This window comes from Marmota marmota, unplaced genomic scaffold (assembly GCF_001458135.2).
Source record: "Marmota marmota marmota unplaced genomic scaffold, marMar, whole genome shotgun sequence".
In the NCBI taxonomy this organism is placed as follows: Eukaryota; Metazoa; Chordata; class Mammalia; order Rodentia; family Sciuridae; genus Marmota; species Marmota marmota.
This window is the reverse complement of record NW_026000174.1, coordinates 38,147,681-38,174,123: the sequence shown is the minus strand read 5'-3', so window position 1 is coordinate 38,174,123 and position 26,443 is coordinate 38,147,681. Positions and strand designations below refer to the sequence as shown.

Here is a 26,443-nt window from a genome sequence, read left to right as displayed (position 1 = left end):
CAGAGAAACCAAGTGCTTTGCACAGAGACAACAGAAAAGATGCCTTGAGAGCAACTCAGGAATCAATAAGTTCACACCCATGGTAAGTTCAGGGTGTAAAAATAAAAACTCATTTAAGAGATCATGGGGGATCCTGCTCACAAAGCCCCTCAGCAACCACTGCATCCATGTTCTAAGAGGGTCAGGGCCTATTTGAGCTAGTTGCAGACCCGGGCATCATCTACATAGTGCTGGTTCTATAGATATAAACAGGATCCCGGAAGAGTTATGGGTTATGGATGCTTCCAATAATATTTCAGAGGAAGGCCTGGTAGGCCAGGAAAAACATACATGGTTTGAGATCCCTGTGAGCAGTCCCTGACTGGGCTATGTATGAAGCTTCAAGAAGGAAGGTATGCTGGAATGGAGATGCCAGGGATTAAGAGATGCCAATGATATAAAACATTTACCTGAGGAAAGCTCCTGTCTGTAGACAGAGCCAGTGTAACAGAGAGACTACATAGACAGCATCCAGCAAAGCTGTGGGAACTAAACTGCACAAGTCCTGTGAAGTCTCTGTTTTACCATGAGACCCAGGTGTTGGAAATAGCTGACTTTCAGTATGGTTTTGGTCCCATCCTTCTTTCTATTCCAGTACTAGTACTAGTACTAGTACTAGTACTAATACTACTACTACTACTTCTTCTTCTTCTTCTTTGCAGGGGAATGGAAATCTTTGCTCTGTCCCAGTGTATATTGGATATATGTAACTTGCTTTTGATTTTTGCAGGGCCTCTGAGCCAAGATTTTTCTTTGAATCTCAGGAAACTTTTGAGTTGGACTTTTGAGCATTGCCAAAACTGTTAAGAGCATTAGGACTACTGGGGACAGACTATAGTGTTTTGCCTTGTGAGATGAATATGAACATTTGGAGGCCCAGGATAGAATGCTATGGTTTGAATATTAGATGTCCCATCAAAAGCTCATGTTAGGCAATGCAAGAATGTTCAGAGGTGAAATAATTAAATTATGAGATCTGTCAGCTCATCAGTGAATTAATACATTTGGTAGAGTAAGAATTTGAATGAATTTCTGGTGGTAACTATAAGCAGGTGGTGCATGGTTGGAGGAAGTAGGTCATTGGAGATTTTCCCTTGGGGATTATATCTTGTCCCTGGATCCTCTCTCTTTGTCTGTGTTTCTTGGCTTCCATGAGCTGAACAGCTTTCCTTTACTATACCCTTCCACCAAGATGTTCTATCCCACCTTGGGTCCAGAGCAATGAAGTTGACTGACCATGGACTAAGATCTCTGAAACCATGAGCCCAAACACACTTTTCCTCCTCTAGATTGTTCTTGTCAGGTATTTTGGTCACAGTGATGCAAAGCCAACTAATACAATAATGTACTGCATATTTCACAAAAGCTAGAAGAAATGATTTCAACATAAAGGTAAATATTTTAATAGATATGTTTAACCTTGTCTGTGTATGACATGGTACACCTCATATACATGCATAAATTTTATGTCAACTAAAAAAATAATATAAGTATATCTAACTCTACAACTTCCCCTCAAAAAAAAAAGAAAAAAAATAAGAGAATAAAAATATAAAAATAAGCATGGAATACAGCTTGTTTTTATCAGATACTAAGATATATTATAAAATCATAGCATTTAGTGTGATATAGAATTAGAACAGAAAAATGGAGTCAGATATCAGATTTATGAGGCCAGGGATACACTTATATACATACAAAAACTTGGAATATTGCAGAATGAAATTACACAAGTCCGGATATATTATAGATTATTTTGTAAAAACCATTACAGATTATCTTTTCATAGTAAGAAAAAGAAAATCATCTTTTCCCTCAGACTGTATCTTAAGGTCAAATATCCTAGAGATATGTGAAAAATATAACTATAAAGTTAATAGTGAAAGTGTAGCAGAATATCGTTTTTGAACATTAGATCATGAAATTTTCCTAAATAATCCATATAAAATGAAACAAAAAGAAAAGCAATCATGAGGTTAACTACATCAAAAATGTTATTTGTTTCTAAATAAAATTAATAGGTTATGGAAAGGAATACATACTTGCTATGTTTAGGGATTGCAAAGCAATAATATGTAGTATATAAAAGGAAATCTTAAAATTTGCTCATGAACAGAAAGCTCAACCAAACTGGACTAAGAGTATATTGATTTACAAATAAAGAAAACCAAAATGGTTTTCCAGTACTAAAATCAAACGTCAGTATCATTGGTGACAATTAAAACAGCAATAACAGAAGAAAAAAGTCAAAATGTTATCTTTCACACAACTACAAAATATTGAAAAGCAGGATAATATTAAAGTCAGGTGAAAACGTAAGGGAAAGGAAAACCTCGCCCACTGAGAATAAATAGATACAGTTCATTTGGAGAGCAATCTCTTAGTATTACATTACATGAAACTGAGGATACAGACAAACTAACAATTTTTTGGTTGTTATGTGTTAAAATCTGGTTATGTGTTCTTGGGAAACCCATTAATGTATTAAATGATAACAAAATCCACAATTATTAATAAGAGATTTATTTGAGGTAGAGAGAATGGTTGTAGACCTAAGTACCCACAATGATATTTCATTATATTTAAATAACACATTTCTCATATTTAGAAGAAGTGATCTAAACATGGGTAGGTTTCATGAATAGATTTATTTCTAGATATAAATAATAAAATATGTAAGAGAAAAAAATGAGTTTTATTGCATTATACCACTGAAATAATTTTGAGAAAGAACTCTCAAAATAATGCTACATATATTTTATAAGTAATTATTTATGCAAATAAACAAGTGAAAGAGCTTACACTGAAGAAGAAGAGTGGGTGCTATTGGGAGGTGGGTGATGGAATTAGTAATAAGAAATGAAGAAAAAAATAAAGAGAGAATCACATGTATGCATCATGATATGTTGTATGTGTTTGTTCACTAGAGTTCTAAAAGAGAATGGGAAAAATGTTTATCTATAAAAACCATATACAATAAAAAACCTTCAATGAATCACTTGATTGGAAATATGCATTAAACAATTATGCAACTTGTATTATGAAATTCTCACTTCATAAGGAAACATTTTTATAGGGTCAACAAGTCATTAGGAAATAGAATTTCAGTCTTGGATGAAACTTTTACAAGTAAGTATTTCATTTTCCAGATGAAAAATATTCCAATACAAAATATGAAATGCTTTTTGAAAATCAGTTGAGAGGTACAGTTGCTTTTAAAAATACTTTTTCTGGGCAGGGGCTGTAGCTCAGTGGCAGAGCTCTTGCCTTGCACATATGAGGCACTGAGTTCGATCCTTAGAACCACATAAAAATAAACAAATAAAATAAAGACATGCTGTTCATCTACAACTACAAAAAAATACGTTTCCCAAAAGTCTTAGGTATGCCTCTATCTTTGGCTTCACAATTTTGGCCATAGGAAATACATATCTTTAGCATTTTTCATTGATTTAGCGGTGCCTCAAAGATAGTTAATATATTACAGTATTAATTCTCCACTCTATTGTCTTGTTTAAACAAGGCAACAATACTGTAGCTTCCTCAAAATTTCTTCATAGAATTATAATTTAATATTGTCACGTGATTTTGGTCATTAAACACAACCCATCTTGTAATAAAAACATTCTCAGGCAAACTTTATTGAATCATCCAATGTCCCCTAAACAAATGCATATGTGAACAACTGTACTTAAGAGTTGATTGTTCAGTTTTTCTAACCTGGGGAATAGGTATGAATTCTCTTATCAGATTATGAAAACCTTCCTTTCCTTTTTAAACTAGGCACTAGGAAGTTCAAGAGTTTTGCATTAACTCTTCATTAGTTTCTTCCACCTTGATTGTCTAGTGTAAGTACCTACTAACTTACCTTGTTACATTCTTCAGCTCCTGCTTTTTGGCACTTGTTATAATAGTTTTATTTAATCTGAATCAGAGCCTTTTGCCAGAACCTATGTAAGTCCTTTGTTTGTTTACAAGTGAGTAATTGACTTCAAAGAGGCAACTGATATGTCAGTTGCAGAAGTGTTTACCCACAGTAATTTTCTTCTCAGTTTGTGACTAACCTCAAACACGATAATGAAGGCCAATCGAGCAGCAAGGATGTGCCAGTATTGTAAAGTGAATTCATAGGGTTTGGAGCTCCAAGGTGGGCCTCGGTAGTCTCGGTACCTGAAACACAAAAAGAAAGAATTTGAAAAATAGGTTCCAGGCTCTGTGGTGCACACCTGTAATCCCAGTTACTAGGGAAGCAAAGACAGAATGATCACAAGTTTGAGGCCAGTTGGGGCAATTTAGTGAGACCCTGTTCAAACTAAAATTTACAAAGGACTGAAAATGTAGCTCAGAGGTAGAATACTTCTAGGTTCAATTCCCAGTACTGTCAATAAATAAACAAAACCCACCACCAACAAAAGAATATGAAAAATAGAGATCAAAGGGTCAAAGTGTGAAGGTCTCAAATTTCCCTAATTTGCCCCAAACTCCAAAATGATAGTTTAAATGGACTCATTGACATTCAGGGACAGGAGACAGAATGGTGAAGGGAAGCAGAAAAGTTGACAATAAGTTATAAATAAGTACCTGCAGTAACCAGATTTTCCTATACCAAGCTCACTCAAGTTAAAGAAGGATAGGCTATTGTTGACATATCCTTTTAAGCAACTAGGAAAAAAGAAAATTATTATTTGACTGAGAGTTTCATAAATTTCCAGTATAATTTCTTCATTAAAATGATAGGATTTTACAAATGCATCATTTCTAACTTTACATATACCTAGCAACTCAGCTGTTATTATATCCTCTCTCATTGTATCTCTAATTATATCTTAAAGAAACAAACTCCTGTCGATTCCTCCCAGTACTTCTCCTCTTGCACTTTCATCTGGTTTGTATTTATTTATTACATAGTTTATTAGACACTAGTTACATCCTTGGTTTTAAATCTCTATAAATCTGTGTTTTATAGTACTAAATTCATTTGGAAGAGTAAAAGACCCAGAATACCCAAAGCAATTCTGAGAAAGAACAGTGAGGCAAAGGCATCACTACAACTGATATAAAATTATACTACAGAGCTATAGCAACAAAAACAGCATTTTTTTGGATGAGGTGCCAAAAATATGTGTTGGAGAAAAGATAGCCTTTTTAATATAACAAAATTGGGCCAGGAAAACTGGATATCCATATGTAGAAGAACAAAACTATTTCCCTACCTCCCATCCTACAAAAAAACTCAAAGTAGATCAAAGACTTAGGAATTAGACCAAAGAATTTGCAACCACTAGAAGAAAAAAATAGGGTCAACACTCCATTATAGAGGTGTAAGCACTGACTTCCTCAACAAGACCAAGATATAAAACCAAGAATCCATACATGGGATGATACCAAATTAAAAAGCTTCTGCACATCAAAGGAAATAATTAAGAGCGTGAAGTGAGAGCCTACGGAATGGAAGAGAATCTTTGCCACCTGTTCCTCTGCCAGACTGGTACCCAGAATATATAAACAACACAAAAATCTCAATGCCTAAAAAAACAAATAACCCAATCAATAAATGGGCAAAAGAACTATGTAGGCATTTCTCAATAGAAGAAGCACAAATGGCCAAATTCAATGCTGAAGAAGAAAAAAGTCACCACACTTAATATCTTACTGTAATCCCAGCCACTCAGGAGGCTGAGGCAGGAGAACCGCAAGTTCCAAGCCAGCCTCTGAAATGGCGAGATGCTTAGCAGCTCAGTGAGACCCTGTCTCTAAATAAAATACAAAATAGGGCTAAAGTGGCTTAGTGGCCTAGTGCCCCTGAATTCAATCCCCATCTCCAGAAAAAGAAAAAAAAAGTGATGCTGGAGAAATTAGATACCCTTGAAGAAAGTTAAGTGAACCACACTGCCTTACGGTACTACCAATGGAGTAAACTAAGGGGAATTAGGATTAGAGGCTTAGAATGCTCAACTGCATTTCCAGAGTAGACATTGTTAAGAGAAAAGAAATGAGTAACTTTGAGGAGTTGAGGGAGGCAGCCATGGGGAGCTGTGAATGGTGGGCTGCAAGCAGAGGACACAGGGAACCAAGCACGTAGTAAGGACTGTAGAGATCAGTGTGGCTAAGATGAAGTGAAGGAAGGAAGTCTGTGGCATTCTGAGAGTCAAATGAATAGGACACAGCAACTGAATGATCGATTGTCAAAGCTAATACGTCAACCACTGTGAGAACTGGGAAATGACAAGTGGATTTCAAAATGTGAAATTCATGGCCTTTCTACAGAGTATTAGCCTTACCAGAAAGAGCATAATGGGGAAGAAGAGGAGGGGGATTGGAGAAATGAATATGGAAAATTTTTTGGATTTTTTTTTTGTTTGTTTGTTTAAAATGGAAGCAAAGACATGAGGATCCACTGGCAGGCAGTCAGAACAAGGCAGGACTTTACACATTGGTTGGAAAAACAAAAGCATATATCAGTGTTAATGTGAAAAAGACAACATTCTGTTTGTAGTGTATGAGAAAAAGTGAATAAATACTAGATTGGTGTTCTCCAGGAATGAGGAAGAGATCTAGGGTACAATTACATGGCTTTTGCTTTCCACAGGAGCAGAGAGTTCCACTTCTAGGAACTGGGAGAAAGCAGACTGTGTGGGATGCGTGGAGTAGGATGCATGGTGTAGGAAGGCAGACTCAATCAGGGATATCTGTGGAAGTTCTTTTCTATTTGGCTGTATTTTCCCAGTTAAGTAAACCTAAGAATAAAGTGAGTGAGAATAAATAAGGAGGTGCCGAAGCCTTAAGGAACAAGGAGAAGGTATGAAAAACTTCTCTAAAAAAGAAGAGCAAATGGACTTGGGAAATAAAACGTGTGTTGGGTCCACAAAAGAGAAGTGATAAAAATTTAAAGTGAAGGGGCTGGGGATGGGGCTCAGTGGTAGAATGATCACCTAGCATGTAGGAGGCACTGGGTTCGACCCTCAGCACCACAAAAAAATAAAATAAAGATAAAGTGAAGCTAGTCAGTGTTTTTGTTTTTCTTCATCCACACTAGCTGTATGAGAACAGTGCAGACTAGACAGAGTTTGGAGATGGCTGGGACTCTGCCAAAGCAGTAAAACATCAGGGGGGAAGGGCAGGGACCAGTGTATCCAAGGAAGAGGTTACAATAATTGGCCAATTGGTTTGTAAGATGGGTAAGAATGGGAAAGAGGATGATAAAGGAAAGGAAGACAAAGATGTGTTAGTACTATTGATATTTTAGAGTTCTATGTACATTCAAAGAGTTGTTGGACATCATTAATTTTACAACTTTAAAATATGTATATTATAATCTCCATCATACAGATTAAACACACAAGGTTTAGAGAGGCTATGTAACTTTCTCCAGGCCTATAATTCCTTAAATTTTGGGTTTCAGAATCTCATTACATTTTTAAAAGTATTGAACACCAGAAAAGCCTTTGTCACAGAGGTATATCTACTGCTATTTTATCACATTAGAAATGAAAACAAATTTAGAAAATATTTAACTATTCATTTAAAAGTGGCCATCAAATCCATTGTAAATTAATAAAAATGGTACATTTTAAAGAAAAATAGCTATAACTTGCAAAGGGAAAAATATAGTGACAATGACATTATTTCATATGTTTGCAAATCTCTTTGATGTCTGTTTTAACAGAAGATAGCTAGGTTCTTGTATCCACTTCTGTATTAAATCTGTTGCAATATGTTGTTTTGGTTCAAGTGTTAGTAGAAAATCTGGCATCATATAGATAAGTAGTTGGAAAAAGAAGGACTATTTTAATAGCACTTCAGATAATTTTGGATATGTTTCAGTGATAGTACACTAAAGCTACATGGGGTAGCTTCTTAAAGCTTAGTTGCAATGTGAAATCTTAAGCCACAGTAATGAACATTTCATGCAGTTACATTAAAATACATAGGTCTATCTTATACATTAACCATCTTTTATCCATGCATGATTTTGTAATGTCAAATATCAGTCATTTGGAAAATATTTGTGCCCTGAATTATTCAGAACTTCTAAGGTTGGTGTTTTTTGTTTTTTTTTTTTTTTTACTATAGTNCTCAGACACTTTCTTAATCATAAGGCCCACGGAACTTTCTGTTAATAAAGTGTCTAACTTAAGACAAAATTCCTTGAAGATGCCAAGATATAAACAATAAAAAGATATAAGACAATAACTATCTTTTATGATTGCTCTTTTAGAAAATTAGGCATTTATGGGTTTTTAAAAACTATTTATTTTTTGTTGCAGTTGGACAAAATATCTTTATTTTATTTTTATGTGGTGCTTAGGATAAAACTCAGGGCAATCCCAGCCCTGGCATTTATGTTTAAAGGTATTTCCGTTTTCTGAGAGAACTTCAGTTCATCAGGAGAGTCAAGGGTTAATTTCATCCTAAATCAAGGCTCATCCTGTTGTGGCACATAAACTGCGTCTACATCAGTCCTATGTTCCAAGCTGCTTCTCTTGGAGAGAGGAGAAGCAGCTTCCTTACTGCTACTCTATCTTCTATCACTACTTTCACATCTAAGGTTAGTCTCCCCTACAATGCTACAATACTCAAGTGCCTCCAGTTTTTCGTTGTTATGCAAATCCACTTTCCTCTTGCATTCTTCCAACACTGTCTTTCAATAAGGAAAGATCTGAAATAGCATATCATCTAATGTAGTGGTTTTAAACAAGTGTCCCCTGGGGCACATCTGGCAATGTTTTTGATCATCACTACTTGGGGAACAAGGCATTTACTATCGGTGTCTACTGGGTAGAGGCCAAAGCACACTAGTAAATGTACTACAATGCATACAAAACAAACTTCCCTCTTGGAAGATTTATCTGGTTTAAAACATCAGTAGGTCAGAACAGTACGTATGAGAGAGGTTGAGGGCAAGATTTCCTGCACTTGGAAAACCAGTAGATGTAAATCCCTTTTAAAACTCTCTAGGCACATAGGTACCAGTCTCTTCATGCTCTGTATCTCCCCAATAATTGCCTTTTTCCCCGCTTCAGTAATTTGATAAACCAGTGTGGGTTTCAATTTCCCCATCTGCGTAGTGAGAAGATTGCAGTAGATGATTTCTTAGATTTCCTCCAGTTCTAGAATTTGACTTCTATAAACAACATGAAAGTTTTAGCATTTTGACATCATGCATTTCAAACTGAAAATATAGTCTATAAAATTATTTGTTGTAAAAAACACAGCTGCTTTTTTTTTTAACCTCACTTGATTTCATCTAATAAAAATATTATAACTACAATGACCAGAAGAAACATTACTCTTAATGGTCACAAACAAAATATTTCAAAAAGTTCTCATTTTAATTACAAACATAAAAGAGATCAGAAAAAAATGTATAAATTTCAACCTTACTTTTCATTCTGTTCTACATGATTTGCACAGGGGCCATATTTGTATTCATAGACAAAACGTGGGATGTAGTCAGATGTAATAGCAATTACAAATGCATTGGTGATCACAGCCAATATGCCAATTCCTTCAAGAATTCCAAGCCAGATACCTGGTAGGAGAAAGATTAAAGACAGTGAATAAAAATTAACCAAATGAGAACCCTATAATCAATCTTATTTTGAAAAGAATGTCCTACTCATGTTGGAACCACAATTCTGTCCACAACTCAGTATAGTATCTCACTCCATCGTGATTTATAAAGTTTGGTGATATATTGTTTGGTAATACATGATGTATAATATTACATCTGGTACATATTTTTTTCTATAAAGGGAAGGTGAACCCCATCTAAAAATGTTTGAAAATCAGAATATTATTAGGGCCTGGTTCAGGTTCTGTAACAGTGAGACATAATACATGCACCTAAGATATTTCAAAGCCTAATATACAGAATTTGTTGAGGCAATAAAAACTATGAATAAAAATCTTTTAAATTCTACATCTTTAAGTTCTACATGGTAGTGTACACTCTGAAATGTCTATATTCAATGTGTATTTTGGTTTAATATTTGCCAAATTTCAATTTTTTTCTTTTTATAGATTTTTTCTTTTACTTTTTATTCTAATTTGTTATATATGACAACAGAATGCATTACAGTTCATATTACACAAATAGAACAAAATTTTTCATATCTTTGGTTGTATGCAAAGTATATTCACACCATTCATGTCTTTATACATGTACTTAGGGTAATGATGTCTATCTCATTCAAGTTTCAATTTAAAGTAAAAATACACACAAAAAAAGAGATAAAACTCATAAAGACTAGTTGACATTTGCTACTTCTTAGGAGGCAAATCTGGTGTCATATAGACAAACAAATTAGCTTCTGATGTTGCATATCACATCAGTATACTACTGATTATATTCAAAACTGATGTTTCAACTAGGATTAAACCTGACTTTAAAAATATTGATAAGAAAAAAGTTCTAGAAAAAATTACTCAGACATGCTAAAGGTGATTGGGTAATATGGCAAATTTGATTTCTCCTCCCCTTGTTTTTCAAACTCTTTATAATATACCTACATTAAGCTCCAATTAAAAAATTAAAATAAGAAAGGATTTTAAGGTTTAGCTAACTAGGGAGATCATAAGGCAAGAAATCAAAATTCATAAAATAATACTAAATACATAAAAATGTTTATTTTTTTTAAAAAAGTTATGTTATTCAGTCAAAAGAAAGTCTGGGAAAAAGTGTTGAATATACAAAATATCCTAAAATTTTAATGAGAAAATTAAAGGAAAAAATGGACAAATAGTACAAATAAAAATATGTTAGGGGAGTGAAAATAACTAATAATGTCTTAAAAATTTTAATCACTAGTATTTTGAAAAATGTCCTTTAAAGAAAGGAATAAGATTTTTTAAATAAAATATAGATGATCAAATACCATCCAATGTTATTTAGGAATATAATGAAATAGTTTACATTGTTGTTGGAATGATTTACTACTTATTATTAGTTATTAACTAGTCAGATATATCTTAAAATTAAAATACGTTTGTTTTTAATCCAGTAGGCCTACTTTTTGATCTATATTATAAATACACTATACTTATATAATGTATATGGATACATGATATAAAATATTTATCTATATCTATATATATTATATTTATTACTATTAACAGAAAGAATAAAATTTCTAAATGATTGTAAATTTTTATCTTATATCTTTACTATGAATATCATAATTTTATTAAAATGAATTATATTTTGAGGTGGAGAATGTTTATTAAAACACATGCAGAATCCTATTTATGTATATGATTATATTTCTGTATGTTTGTATGAGCAAGTAAAGCACTAACAAAGGATGCATGCTGAACTGATGCACTGATTACCTGAGGTAGAAAACTAATGGAGAAGAAGGATTATTACTTATTTCTTTTTACATATTTTTGTTTTTTAGCTTAAACAAAGTAACATACAGTAAAGTTAAAACAACCTATCTATTAAAAGTTACAATAAATGCTAATTAAAACTGGAATAGGGGCCTGAGGCTGTAGCTCATTGGCAGAGCACTTGCCTAGCATGCAAGAGGCACTGAGTTTGATTGTTAGCACCATATAAAAATAAACAAATAAAATAAAGGTATTTTGTCTATCTACAACTACAAAAATTAAAAAAAAAACTGGAATGGGAAGGGTTTTTAATCCTTTTTAAATTTATTTTTTACATTTTCATTAATGTGTTTTTATTGATTTAATAATGAAATTAACAAATGTACCAAAGTTAAAGGACAGCAAGAGTAATAACTTTAGTTGCTTAAAAAAATGAGTATTCTAAAACAATGAACAAAAATACCCTGGGAATTTAAACTGCATGACATTGAATCTCTACAGATTAGCATATTTGAAACAGACTTTGGTAACTATGGAATGGAATGTATGTCAGAAAATTTAACTAAAAAAGGAATCATTCAGTACGTTAAAAAATAAAATTACCCCCAAAACAAAAGGAAAAATGTGTGATTATTTTTAAATAAACTTGAATTTCCTATTTCAAAACTAAGGGTTATTAAAGTAATATGAAAAACAAGGAGCATATCAATGGGACAAACAGATTCTAGAAATAATACTTAAGATTACACATAATTGAGCAAAAAAGAGAATTCAAATAATTCCTCCAAAAAACCTGGATTATTTAAATACTTGACTTGGAAAAAACCAAACAACAGAAAAAAGAAAAACTGAATCTCAATTTCATCAATAATAAATTTTAAGCAGATTATCAATTTAAATAAAATCTCAAATGCCAACAAACAACAAATCAAAAGAGAATATTATACAGACATGTCTAAATAACAAAACACTGAAAACAACTTGTGAAAAATCATGAGTTCTAAAAGGACTGTCACAAATGATAATATCTATAACGCACATAGGTGAACAAAAGTTATATAAAATTTTAAAAATTTTACTTATGAAAAAGTAAATGAATTAAAAACCATCATTTTAATACTGTTTGCTAGATGTATATACATATATATATATATATATATATATATATATATATATTGCAAACATTATATATATGTTAAGATATATGTGTACATAAACATATGTCTATATCAAGATTCATAGTACAAACACAGAGAGAAAAATTACCAAATTAGATATAATGGCTGAAGTGTATAATGCAATTAGAAAAGAAGAAATATAAATACCTTTAATTTTATAGTAATAAAAATCCAAGGAAATACAAGAAAATGTTTTTTTCCCCTCATTAGAGTGTCAAGGAGAGAACAATTTTAAAAATCCTTATTATACTTAGAGTGGTTTAGGAAATGTATATTCATATACAGATTGGTACAGAATTTCTGGAAAACATATTGTCAATATTTGTACCAAAATTTTATATGTACATGCTCTCTGAACAAGTGTTCCATTCAAGGAATTTATTCTGGTGAAATAATAGGACGGGGCTGGGGTTGTGGCTCAGTGATAGAACGCTTGCCTTGCATGCATGAGGCACTGGGTTCAATCCTCAGCACAACATATAAATAAATAAATAGAGATAGTGTGTCCATCTACAACTGAAAAATTTTTTAAAAAAAGAAATAATTGGACAATTTTTTTGTGAAGATGTTCACCTCAGCATTATTTATAATAATAAAATAATGAAGCAATCTAAATATCTCTATAGACTATTGATTTTAAAAAGTGCCATATTGGAGTTTTGTGTAATAATTGTATAGAATGGGGCATATTTGTGCATATTAACATGAAAAGATATATGAGAGAGTCTTTCAGTTGTAAATCTATGAACTAATATGTTTAAAATGAACTCACTTCCAACCAAATTATTATGCATTTTATTATTTTTAACCAAAAAGTATTGAGTCTTGTTATGGTTGGAAGTCTTGTTATGGGCTCCCAACAAGAAGCCCATAATAGAAGTTCACATTGTTTTAAGTGATCTCAAGCCATCTTTTCTTACACCATTTGTGCTTCTACAGCATAATACCGGAGGCGGGTAATTTTGTAAAGAACTAATATTTATTTTTAACTATATGGAGATGGAAAATCCAAGATCAAGGCACCAGTGTGTCATGATTGTACCATTTCCAGTTTCTGAGATGGCACCTTATTGCTTCATTCTCTGGAAGGGTCAAATGTTGTGTCCTCCCATGGCAGGAGAGCAGAAGAGAATGAACCCATTTCCTTGAGCCCTTTGACAAGCACTCCAATCTCCCATGAGCACTCACCTCTTACATATCATACCTCAATACTCTCACATATTGGTGATTAAATATGAATTGCACACCCTTTGGCATTAGCAAAGCAAAAATCATTTAATAACTTACCTATGTCAGTTGCTCGGGCTGGCAGAGGCCTCCTCCACTGGGTGACGAATTTATATGCATCAAGCCTGATTTCAATGATATTGTTTAACAAAGCCAAAAGTGGGGCCAGAGGAAAAGCCGCCACAAAGATGGTGGTAAAGCCAAATTGCAAAACTGTCAAAAGAGAAAGTTAGAAAATTAATAATATAAACAGCGCATCATTTATTGAGTGCCTCTTTTGTGTCAAATTAGGAGCTTTACATAAATTGTCTTTAATCTTTTCCATACTCCTACAAAGTAAATATGCTTATCTCATTTCACAGTTGAGGAAATTTTTGCTCATATGTGTTAAGTAAATTTGCTAAAGGGCACATGGCAAGAAAATGTTTAAAACTGCATTCAGAGATCTGAACTGATTTAAATTCTATGTGGTCTTCACTTCGATGTAATGAAGCATGAAGGAAGGGGAAAGAAGAAAACAGGGAATGAAGAGGGAGGAGGGAGGACAATGAAAAGAGTAGGAGCCTGGTAGGGAGGGAAAACAGGGAAAAGACGGAAAAGAGAACAGGAGGCCTTGAAGGAAAATGCTTGGCTCTGGAACAGACTCAAGGGACCTACAGTCATCTTGAACTCTTTTTTTATAGATGCTAAAACTGGAGGCCAGAGAAAAGCAAATGTCAAGTCAGTAGCCAGTAATTCTAACAGTTGGAATAGGAATCCTTATTTTCTTAACATAAATAAATAAGATTCTTGAAGAAGCTGAGACTTAGACTTGGATCTAAGCAAAGATTTATTGTGAAAAAGAATCACTATTTTCTTTGTAGGCGATGCAAGTGTTTCTTTACAAAGGAATTGGTTTGTTTCATTTTGGTCAGAAGCTGGGGGCTCCCCTGTGAGAAAAGCCCTCATTTGGCTGTCAGAGAACAAAAAGTGTGACCCTTCCAGGGACACTGCTCCACACCTCTGGCTCTGCTGAGATAAAGATGCAGATGTGGTTTAGAATGCTTGGGGCTGGAAAGGAGACATATGTTTTCTTCTCTTGAACCAAAGCCCATGTGGCTTAGAAAACCAATATCAAGAAGGTTCTGCAGAATATTCTTTCCTTACCCATTTCTAAGTATTCATCCATTAGGCCATGTATGTTCATGGGCTGCAGATTCCAGTCATTTTCCCACTGAGGTATAGAGGCATCCTGTATTCCCCGCTTGATTTTATGTTGGGACCACCAGTTCTGGATCAGCCTACACCACAGAGCAGACCAAAGCATTCTGAGTTCTCATTTCAGCTCTGATGCACAATCATCGTTTATTAAGAAATGAGATACACTCTTGGGATACATTAAGCATTTCTGGGAACTGATGATCTCAAATTTTAAAATGTTAAAAAAAATTAATTCTCTAATTCCAACAAATAGCTTTTTTAAAAATAAAAAAAATCTTAACAAAATAGTTTAGAATGGGAGAATAGACCCTACCCTTCTAGAACTCTCCTAGATACTAGACTATAAACATCTGAATATCTATTAGGAATCCATTACCTGTACACAAAGATGGTCCTTGATATTGATTAGACAAGCATCCATTTCTATGATTCTTTTTTCCACCTATACTTACACATTTTTATAGTATTTAAACTTCTATAGTACCTGTTATGATTAGGTCTGAGAACTTCATTGCTCATTATGCAACATTTCCTGGACTCTGTTCTCTGTATATGAATAAAATTATGCTCCATGAAAAGTAAGTGAGCCATAGATGGGGCTTCAGGGGACCCAGATTCTAGCCCCCAACATGCAGTGCATTAGATGTGATTTGCATCAAATCACTTCTCCTTGAGTTTGTAAACATGAAGAATTTGAGCATCTGAGTGATTATATTCTGTTATTCTAGTGAAGAATAATTGCCAGGAAGTGGATCTGTGTACATGAGACCATTTTTTAGTCATGGAAATGAAATGACAATGCTCTTTCTCTAGGCCAGGAGCAGTTTTAAAATTATGTGGCTCAAAATATCCTGGTCTGCATATATTGTGGATTCCTGGGTAATGAATTAAGACTGTGGCAAAAACCTACCTCCAGGATGAGATGAATCTCACAGAAGGAGTAAACAGTACTAGATGCTCCATTTCAATTAATCATGGACCTAAGCTTCATGTAACCATGGCTAGATTAAAACATCAGGCAGTGCTCCAACAAATGTTCCATAGGGTTACTCCTTAGTGCTTTTTAGAGATGAAAAAGAGGCTGGAGGATGGAACTGAGGCGGACCTGCTTGTTTCTATTTTATTTATTTGGGTTTTGCTTAAAATTTTATTTGAAGACAGAGAATTGTGGTTAAAAGCTTTGTAAACCACAGCTTGATGGCTGATTCACTCCTCTAAGTTTTCTTCAGTAAGGCCTTTGCCTAGGGAGTTGAAAAACACTAGCCAGATGTCCCCTGCTCTGGTGCCCTCAATACTTGATATATGTGATCCAGGCTGACCCCTGCAGCAAATCCACAATGACAATGTGCTACCAAAGAGCATGGTATATATGGCAGTCCATCCATCATGATGGCACAATTATCCTGATGTCAGAATAACTATTATGCTGTCCTGATGGTGCTTATGCAATACTCACAACACACCAGATCCTGAGCTACACAAGTTCCGTCAGGTCCTCTCACATGATACTTCCCAAATCCTATGTTTCCATGTGGTATGCCAAGGACAGGAAGGGACAAGACAAACAGACTTGGATCCCCAATCCTCCATCCCTGATTCTCTCTTCATTTAGAAGAGATTTGCTTTAATCTGTTTTGAATTTTGAGGGTCTATATAAAAATCTCTTCACGAAAGAGTCCTGTATCCTACAATTAAGGTTGAAAATCCACTGGGTCAACTCATTTAGTCTTCATAAATTTTAAAAATGAAAAAAAAGTCTCAAAGTGAAATGAATTTTAAGTGAAATTAGTAAGGACTAGAGAATAAATTAGAACAAGGTCTGGGCAATTCTAGGTCTATGCTCTAGGACTGTTGTAATTTAACCAATGCTATATGGCAAACTTCAGGGTGTATATCATTTCTCCAACCCTCAGATCTCTGCTCAGGAATGTCCTAATATAATTTGTAGGGCCACGAGGGAAAAGTAATCTAAGTAAAATTCGATTTACTCAATTTTAATTTACTCAAAATTAAATTTAATCAAGCCTAAGCCACATATATGCTTCACTGACTAATCAGTTCTTTACCCATAGTCAGAAAGTACTCAAAATAGTCGTTTTAGCCTTTGGCTGATTAGGTCTCAAAGCTTCACTATCACATTGTTTTAAATGTCTTGCATTTAATGGTATTTTGATGGAAATAATATTTTAATATGTATAAAAGTGGACATCTAACATCTCTGTCAGCATTTCACCGTTAAAACTTACCTAAAAGGACAAGAGTAGAATGCTATTATTTGATGTTATCATAATCAGTTCTGTTCAAATTATTTTTGAGGGGCAAGGTGGATTTGTAAAGGGTGCCAAATGTAAAATCATGCAGCCCATTATTCTCCTGGGAGTAACAGCAATTATTCATCTGCTAGTAGTCCAAAGAAACCAGAAAAATGATTTTTATCTTCAAGAATATGTAATGTCAAAATCTCAAAAATAGCAACAGGTGTCTTACCATGTTGAACTAGTTACTCTACATCAATATTTCCTTCATCCTTGCAGCTGTTCTTAAGGGAGAGGTTATTCATGATTGTGATCTCATCATAGAAAGATAAAATTAGAGACTCAGAAATGCTTATTTACGTTTACAGGGTCATACATTTAGTAGGGAGCCAAATGGGAAATAAAGCTCCTCTGTCTGTCACCCATCCTGAATGCTTAATGCAACTACTCTCTCCTTCATAACTATATATAAAGCAAGGTTAAAGCATGCTCACGGGTATCCCAACTCCATGAAGTTGTTCCATATTTGCTTCAAAAACATGATAACACCCATCTGGAGGCAGAGGTCTATCAAACAGCCACTAGGATGACACTGGGAAGAAACAAGAAGAGCAATAATGATCTGCTCTTTTTCCCACCATTAAATTAAGCAATAAATCTAAAGTTGAGTCAAACTGTTTCATGCATAAAAAAATAAAAGAAATGGCATGTGTGAGGACACTGAGAGGGAAATTTCTTAATAGTTATAATGTAATACTGATTAAAAATCATAACAGCAATACAAACAAATCTAACTTTTGATGAGTACTTACTATCTGCCAAGCTCTGTGTTAGGTATGATCACATTTGATAACTGCTGTGGAATACTATATACCATTAACAATCAGGTAGTAGGAGAATAATTCTATGGCACATGTTTTTATATATATATTGGTTTTTTAACTTCAGAATAATTTTAGATTTATTGAAAATTTGTGGAGAGTTCCCATACATTCTTCACTGAGTTCCTTGCCTTTGCTCCTTATATTATCATGGTATAGTTGTCAAAGCTCAGAAGCCAACGTTATTACATTGCAACTAACTAGATTTCATACGTTATTCACATTTCATCAGTTTTCCTCACACTGCTGCACAATTTAACTCAGCATACGCCATTGCATTTATTTTTCTTCTCTCCCTTTTTTCTCTGATTTGATCATTTTTTATAACTTGAAAGTTTGAAGATCTCAGAATAGATATTCCATGGAATTTCACCCAGTCCGGGTTTGTCTGATGCTTTTCTCATGTTAAGACTGTGGTTTTGTGCATTGGAGAAAGATCACAGAGGTGACGATTACATCCTATCAGAGCTACTTCATACAGAACATTACTGGCTTCGTTAACCTATTTGATTGATGCAGTGTTTTCTAGGGTGTTTTACTGCAAAGCTACTCTTTTTTATTCTTTTTCCTCTCTTTAGTCTTTACAAGTGAGCCACTAAGTCTAGGCCACTCTCAAGATGATAGAAAAGTGTTAAAGTCAACCTCCTGGAGAGGGAATACCTACATATACTAGAATGCATTTTAAGTGATAAAGGTATATCACAAAATAGTTTGTTAGTATGATCCCAGTGTTTTCTCCACTGTGTGCCTCTGCTTTTTTAGATTTTCAATCTAAAAAACATAAGAATACACACACACACACAAAAGTGATTTCAGTGAAAATTACAACCCATGTATTTTTCTTGAAAACTCTGCACTATAGAAGCTATTATGGTGGCAAAGCGTAGGTCTGTTTCTTTAGAAATGAGCTCATGTCCTGCTCATAAGGATGATAGTCTCTACAGCTTTGATCCACAGTTTCTATTTCTATCAAATTGGTACTAGTAGGACTTCAAAAGGAACAAATAATTAAGATGCAAAAGAGTCTGCTTTCCCTGTTCCAGCCCAGTAACTTAATACTCTCTGAGCCAGAGAGGGTTTGCCAGTGGACATGCTTACTACATGAAGAGGAATAAATTCACCTTTCCAAGCATGCCTCTTCTTTCTAAATGAATTTAGGACCCTTATACTCTGCCATGTACATCTAATAACTGTGTTCAGTGGAAGGTCTAAAGCTAAGTAATTACTAAGCCACAGAGTCAGATCATAGATCATAGTGGCAAAACGAAGCTCTTAATTTTTGTAGAAAGATTTAGAGGCAAATTGACTTCCCTAAGGTCATGTAACACTGACTGGCCCTGTGGGAAGAAAGCTGTGGTCCTTTGCCCTCTAATACAGTGCTTTATACCATGTTAGGATAAATTCTACGTACCAAATGTGTTCTTTGCCTTGAAGTACCTGTTTAACACAATGTATTATTGTGTAGGCCTCAAAAAATAAGACAATCACAGGACCATGTGAATGGATTATTCCCCATAAAAGGTAGTAGGCCAAAGTGGGGAGGCTGAAAGGTCATTTACAGTTTTGTTGAAATGGAGTTTTGATGACTTTGAGATTCATAGGGAACAGTAAGGGATTTAAGGATGTTTGCTGGTTTGCCCTATTCACGTAATGATGTCCTTGAGTTAAAAGTTGGTTTTTCAAAAGTCTAAAAGTCATTTGGTAAAAATATTCAACTTTGTGTAAAAGAATGTAGACGAGTGTGCAGAAGTCCCAGGCACTCATCCCAACTGCACCATCAAAATCATATGATCAGGGACAAGCCTGAGCTCAAAGTTTTCACATTTCCTCCTGATGGAAACCTGGTATGAAGGGTGTTGATAGCCCCACTTTATAGATGATGAACCTGGGAGAAGACAGGACTATCAGATTCCAATGCCCCTAATCTTTCACTTAAAGTTCTCTATGCCTTTGTTTCCTCATCTCTAACATGAATGTAATAAAACTGTATGAGAATCCAATGAATTAACAAATGAAAAGCACTTATAATTTCTGGAATTTGCTAGTATATAGTAAGCACTCAATTAATATTACATATAATTTTTTAAAATTTAATATTATATTTACATAAAAATTTTGTGACATAGCATATAGCTATAATATGAGATTCCCAAGTCCAGGTCAGCCAGATCATAGGTGTTCAAACACAAATTTTAGCATTTTTTCCTTCTTTATAATGGTTACCAGTAATTATGCCTCGTGTTTTACATGCACCATCCAATTTAATCCATCAATGGCCAATAGTGATATAGCTACATGTAGCAGCAGTTTTTTAAAAAAGGAATGGAGATTTATAGATATTAAAAAAGATCTTGCCTTTGGGTTGAAAAGGATTAGAGTATAAACTGTCAGAATCCAAAGACAAAATATTTGTTTTGTTTTGTGCTTACATCATATTCTTTAAGATTCCTTAATCTGTACACCTCATATTATCTACCACAGGTCCAGCATAGAATATGTGCCAATAAATATTTCTTGAATGAATGAATTCAGAGGATCAATTCTTATCTTATATTCTTTACATTTTCCATATCTATATTTACAGGATTTCTGGGGTATATTACAAGCCTGAATTTTTTCACTTCTCTGAATTTTTTCAAAGCACATAATACTTTCTTAGAAAATACAATCACCACATAGCTCATATATCCTATGGAAAATGTCTAGCGTAGTTATGAAACATTTTTTACTGACACCAGCATTATATTTTTTCTGGGATTTTCAAATATCAATCAAGATTTCCAATAATTTCATGATAAAGAATAAGGATGTACAATTAAATGAAATTATTGGTGACAGTAGCCCCAAACTGGTATCAATATGTAGACCTATCTGGCTGTTACCACTGTGTAACCCATCCTACTCTTCCTAACTTCAGTTAAACACTCCTGAAAAAGTCAGCCTTGGGTTCCTAATGTGGTAAGTGATCAGACTTCAGTAGTTACAATTCTGGGCCTTGAAAGAAAACTGCTAGTTGGATTGGAGATTTCCAGGCAGTTCCAGAATCATGAAAGGTCTTAGTCTGTCTTTGGCCAATACAATAATTTCTCAGTAATTGTGGAGACAGAACTTTGGTAAATACTAGCAATCAGCACCAGGGTGATGCTAATTGTGTTATGCAAATTATCTCACATATATATGTATATGTAATTTGGCAGCCTAAGGATTACTGTTGTCAATTTAGGATGAGGGAACAGAAATTCAGGAAAGTTAAATTGAGAGCAAAGAAAAAGATACAAGTTTAATTAGCATTTTAGCCCAGTTTTTTATTAATTTATTTTTTTATAAAGCTTATGTTCTTAGGAAACTTTAGGCTTTATCTATGTTGCAATCAATTTCTAAAATGATCTGAGAAGACAACATTAATGTGCCCTCTCATGAGATTTGAGGAGCTTCTTAGAAACTAGAAATACCTCTAACCTCAGTTTTCTTGGGGAATCTTTTTTCTCTTTCTAAATCATAGCCTTCTATTAAAGATACTTTGTATGAAATTGGGTTTTACATTAGAATAATTAAAACGGTTTGAACTAGAAAAGGAAAAGACATTTTGGCTAGGCATGGTGGTACATGCCTGTAATCTCAGTGACTTGGGAAGCTGAGACAGGAGGATCATAAATTATAGGCTAGTCTTAGCAACTTAGCAAGACCCTGTCTCTAAATAAAAAAAAATAAAAAGAACTGGGGAGTTATCTCAGTGATAAAATACCCCCAGTACCAAAGAAATACCAATAAAAATAGAATCCAGAAATACCAGAAATAGACACATTATAATATACAGAATATGATAAATATAAAATCTCATTATGCAGAGTGAAAGAAATTCTTTTATTAAATGTGTCTTTCTTTTATGGGAAAAAATTACTTCATTACTCTTTACATCAAAACAAATGCTTAATGTGTAAAACACATCACTCTACATCACTCTTTTAAAAATAACAGTAAAAATATGTTCTTATAGAATTCCTCTCAGTGAAAAAATATGTTTTGGCATGGTACAAATCTTAAAAGCCATTCAAACAGTGATTTTTTTTTTTTAGAAAATTATATACAATTCATAAAGAAATGTATCAAAGCTAACCTAAAAGAGAACAAAATGAAGAGAGATCTGCAGCAACTTAGTAAGATTACAATCTAATTTTGTTAAGTTTGTAAATTAATAAAGCAGAGACATAACTCAATGAAAATATACAGGAATAATACACACAAATGTACATAGAAATTTAAATGTCCAACAAATATACAAAAAATACCGTTCATCTGACTCATAGCTAAAGAAGCTAAAATTAAAAAAGAGAATCTTTTCTGATTAACAGATTGTTTAAAACAAATGTTTCTGTTGGCAATAGTCTGAGGAAGCAAGACTCTACACTGTCAAGCAATGGTTGGCCTTTTGAAGGACGATTTCTCAGTCTTAGGGAAAATATATAATATGCTGCAGTGTATATAGCATGCAGAGATACTACTCCTGTACATTGTTTTCCACAGAACATACATATTGCAAATCAATAAACAAAGATGAGCCTTTGGCAGATATATTGGCAAATCTATATGTTGATATTTTAAATAAGATTTCTTCTGGACCAAAATTTCCCTTTTCCCTAACTTATCTAAAACTTTGGAAATCCATGCAATAGATAATACCAATTTCCAAAATGAGGAAATTGCTGGAACTAAATATCTGTGGTTTGTGAATGGAAGAAAAGAATGTGATAGAAAATAATAAAAGAGAGTTGAGGTCAGAGTCTTGAGATTTGACTAGTCAAAAGCCATTTTAAAAGTATGTGTAGTTGCTTCCTTTTAGAACCTGAAGGAATTCCTCTCTACTATAATGGGCCTTCCATATGCTTGGGCTTAGTATTCTCTCCCCAACCCCCAACCCTCCCACAGTCACTGGCCTGGCTCTGTGCCCATTCACTCATCCACCCTCACAAGGTTACTTACTTCTTCTAATCTCCACCGGTCAAAAAGTTTATTGTATTTTCCTGGATGGCCTACAAATCTGTTAAAAAAAAGAGAGAGAGACAGAGAGAGGGAGAAAGAAAAATAAAATTAATTCAATAGCAGTTAAGTGAAGAACACCTGCTAAACACCACACCAAGTATGTGTGTGGGTAGACATAAAAGTTCACTGGTGCAGTTTGTCCCCAGCTAACTTTTGTTATGCTTAGACAACATCCAAGTACTTGATTTAAGAAGGAAAAAGTGATGCATGAACTCAGTACCAAAGGGTCAAGAAAGTACAGACAAACCAACCTGATGGCATTTAATAATTCCACACATAGTTGTAATGTCTTCTGGACCAAGGTCAAGAATATTACCATAATGTGCTGAAAGCTTTGGTTCAAAATGTTTCAAGCATCAGCATGTTTCCATGACACTAGGTGGAAATTTTCATTGCATTATGTTTTTGTATCAAAAATGTAAAAACAAGAACAACACTAAAATGATGATTTGAAGAAGTTTACATGCTGAGAAATTATAATTTGGAATTATACAAAAATTATTTATTCTTTAACAAAATAATAACTGATGAGTAGATAGTCATAATTCAACTTAAGTATAGGACATACATTTTAATTTTGTGTGCCAACTTTAATTGGCAGTGGCTACAGAAGTCACCTGAACATGCATATGATGGTCAATTAGGACAATCTTCCAAGGCAGGTTTCAAGAATTTAATATCTCTGTTAACTATTGCTTTTGGTTTTTACTCTGCAAAGATAACACATAGAAACTTGACTTACCTTCCCAAAAAGAAAGCGATGTAGAAAATAGAACTGTTTAAATTGACAAATTGGAAAAGGAACATCTTCAGGGCAAAGCTATTTTCCCATTCAGATTCTGTTCGTGGATATTCTAAAAAAAGCAATATGAACATCCTTTTTTAGTTCTCAAATATATTTTAAACTCTGGTTTGCCTAATATTAACATAGTCACATCTGATTTTATTGTTACTATTTTCATGATATATGTGCTCTTGTTTCTTAGTTATTAGTCATTTTCATCTTTTGTATTTATTATTTTTTTCTTTTCATCTATATATGGCTGGATTTCATTTGTTGAAGTTCAGTTTGAGTCCCAGTCTTCAAAATTGCAATTGTTTGATTGTTTACAAAGGAAAATAAAAAAAAAGACAGATGGAAATAAATTTGGAGATAAATGCAAACACATAATTTATTTTTGTATTCATTTACTGATTTGTTTTTTCTTATCTTGTATTTTGTTAATTTTATCAGAAATAATGATGTATCTGGTGTTTTAATTTTTTTATGCACTCTTTTGAAAACTATTTATAGGTCCTCTAAAGAAAATTAGAACAAATTGAAATAATAAATGCCTTTATGGTGGTCATTAAGTCACTTTCTATTAATTATGAAATGATAATTATCTCTAACACTCAAACCCTAAAATGATAAGGCAAGTAAAAAGCCAAAAACTTAATTTAAATATAATTTAAAAATATGTAATAAAATTACTAGTGAGTTAAATTTAAGTTTATTAAAAAATACACTTAGATATTGCAATGGTCTGTCTCCCTACTACCTTGCCTACAATATTAGGTCTTTCCTGTATATTTATTATATGAATGAAGACATGCATGCCAAACATTGTAACAGGAATTGAGAATGTCATAGGAAAATGCATTCTGTGGCCTGGTCTTAAGAATTTTTTTTTCTGTTTCACGCTATAGGAATATTGTAGGATGGAAATTTGATGAACCAGCAAAGTTTACACAGAAAGGAGATTTGAAATAAGAAAAGACCACAATCATATTAGAGGCATGTTGAGTGTTATTTAGTTGCTTTATCTATTCTGACCAATATTACAACATTCTCAGAATAAAGGCATCATACTAGAAAGATCCTACTTTGATGGTTTTTACATGAGTGCCCTCAATGAATTATTCCTCTAAGTGTAATTGCCTGTAACCTTGACTTTGAACTTGGAAATGTGACTTTCTCTGACTAGTGAGATGCAAGCAGAGGGCTGTTTCTCTGACTAGTACTTTAGATGCAAGCAGAGGGTTGATAAGCAAGTGTGTTTAGGAAATTTGTCTGGAAGTCAGTTCTCATGTAAGAAGTATCATTATAGTGCTAAGAAAAAACCCAAGCTAGCCATGTGGAGGCACATGAAGAAAGGTGAGGCAAAGGTCTCTAATCCTACGTGAGGTGTGAGGGATGGACTGAAGAGGCCATCTTGGACATTTCAGACCCAGTACCACATGAAAAAGGAAAACTACCTATCAGGCTAGCTTGGGTTGCAGAATCATGAAAAAATCATGCAATTATTCTCAAGTACCAAATTCCACTGATTTGTTATGCTGCAGTAACTGAGATAATGGTGTTTACTGCAATGATGTCTTTTGAGTTGAACCTTGGGTCTATACTACAAGTAAGAAAGCAGTATATCCTCTATACTTATAGCAAATCATGACCTCCTTTGAATTGGCTTTTAACTTTTAGGAGAAAACAAATTCTGAACTTTGAAAATGTTGTCGTTGTTTTCTAGGGTAATATGTTTTCTGGCCAAAATATCTATTACAGTTTCTCCAATAAACCTAGTTACTGATGATTAGCTAGTTATTCAACATCATTACCTAGTCACAAATTAAGCTCTTATTTTTTATAAGGTCTAAAAAATAACCTTTTATTTTGTTAGTGTGTCCAAGAGGAAGTTACTATGTGTTTGTGCCACTGTGGGGGTACTTTTGACTGCTATTTCAAAAAGTCAAAACTCTTTCATCAATTGGTTTAATTTATTCCTAGGAATATAGATTTATCTTAAATGTAGACAGTTCATTATTACATGTAACTCATTGTTTGGAACACCTAAAAAGCATCTTCATAAAATTCTAATCAACCACAAAAAAGAAGTGAACAAAATATCACTGTAGAGAAAATAACAGATATTTATTTTCATATTTTAAAAAAGTGACTTGGGGGCTGGAATCATAGCTTAGCAATAGAGTGCTTGTCTTGCGTGTGTGAGGCACTAGGTTCAATTCCCAGCACCACATATAAATAAGTAAATAAAATAAAGGTACATCAACAACTAAAAAATATTTTTTAAAAAATGTGACTTGGAGCTTTGCTTTTTTGTGGCTTTTAAAAATAAAATATTTGGCGAAAAATCAAAGGATAAATTTTTAAAAATTTAATAACACTTTATGGTCTCATTGAAGAGTAAAATCTAATTTCTATTTAACAAGCTAGAATGGAATATGTACACACACACGTACAGTTAGATTGTATTATTTAAAGAAAATACCAACATTTTCATTATTTTAAATTAAC

General features: G+C 33.6%; 1 protein-coding gene across 1 annotated transcript in view; it reads right to left on the bottom strand.

Annotated features, from left to right (window-relative positions):
* Ano3 (anoctamin 3) overlaps positions 1–26,443 on the bottom strand; it is a 390,715-nt gene that overhangs the window by 5,550 nt on the left and 358,722 nt on the right. The window contains exons 20-27 of the mRNA XM_048788513.1: positions 23,894–24,005; positions 23,092–23,149; positions 17,725–17,822; positions 14,922–15,055; positions 13,836–13,988; positions 9,424–9,571; positions 4,621–4,701; positions 4,104–4,209 (exon numbers count right to left, since the gene is read on the bottom strand). Of these exons, the coding sequence (XP_048644470.1) occupies positions 4,104–4,209; positions 4,621–4,701; positions 9,424–9,571; positions 13,836–13,988; positions 14,922–15,055; positions 17,725–17,822; positions 23,092–23,149; positions 23,894–24,005 (890 nt within the window). The remainder of the gene's footprint in view (positions 1–4,103; positions 4,210–4,620; positions 4,702–9,423; positions 9,572–13,835; positions 13,989–14,921; positions 15,056–17,724; positions 17,823–23,091; positions 23,150–23,893; positions 24,006–26,443) is intronic.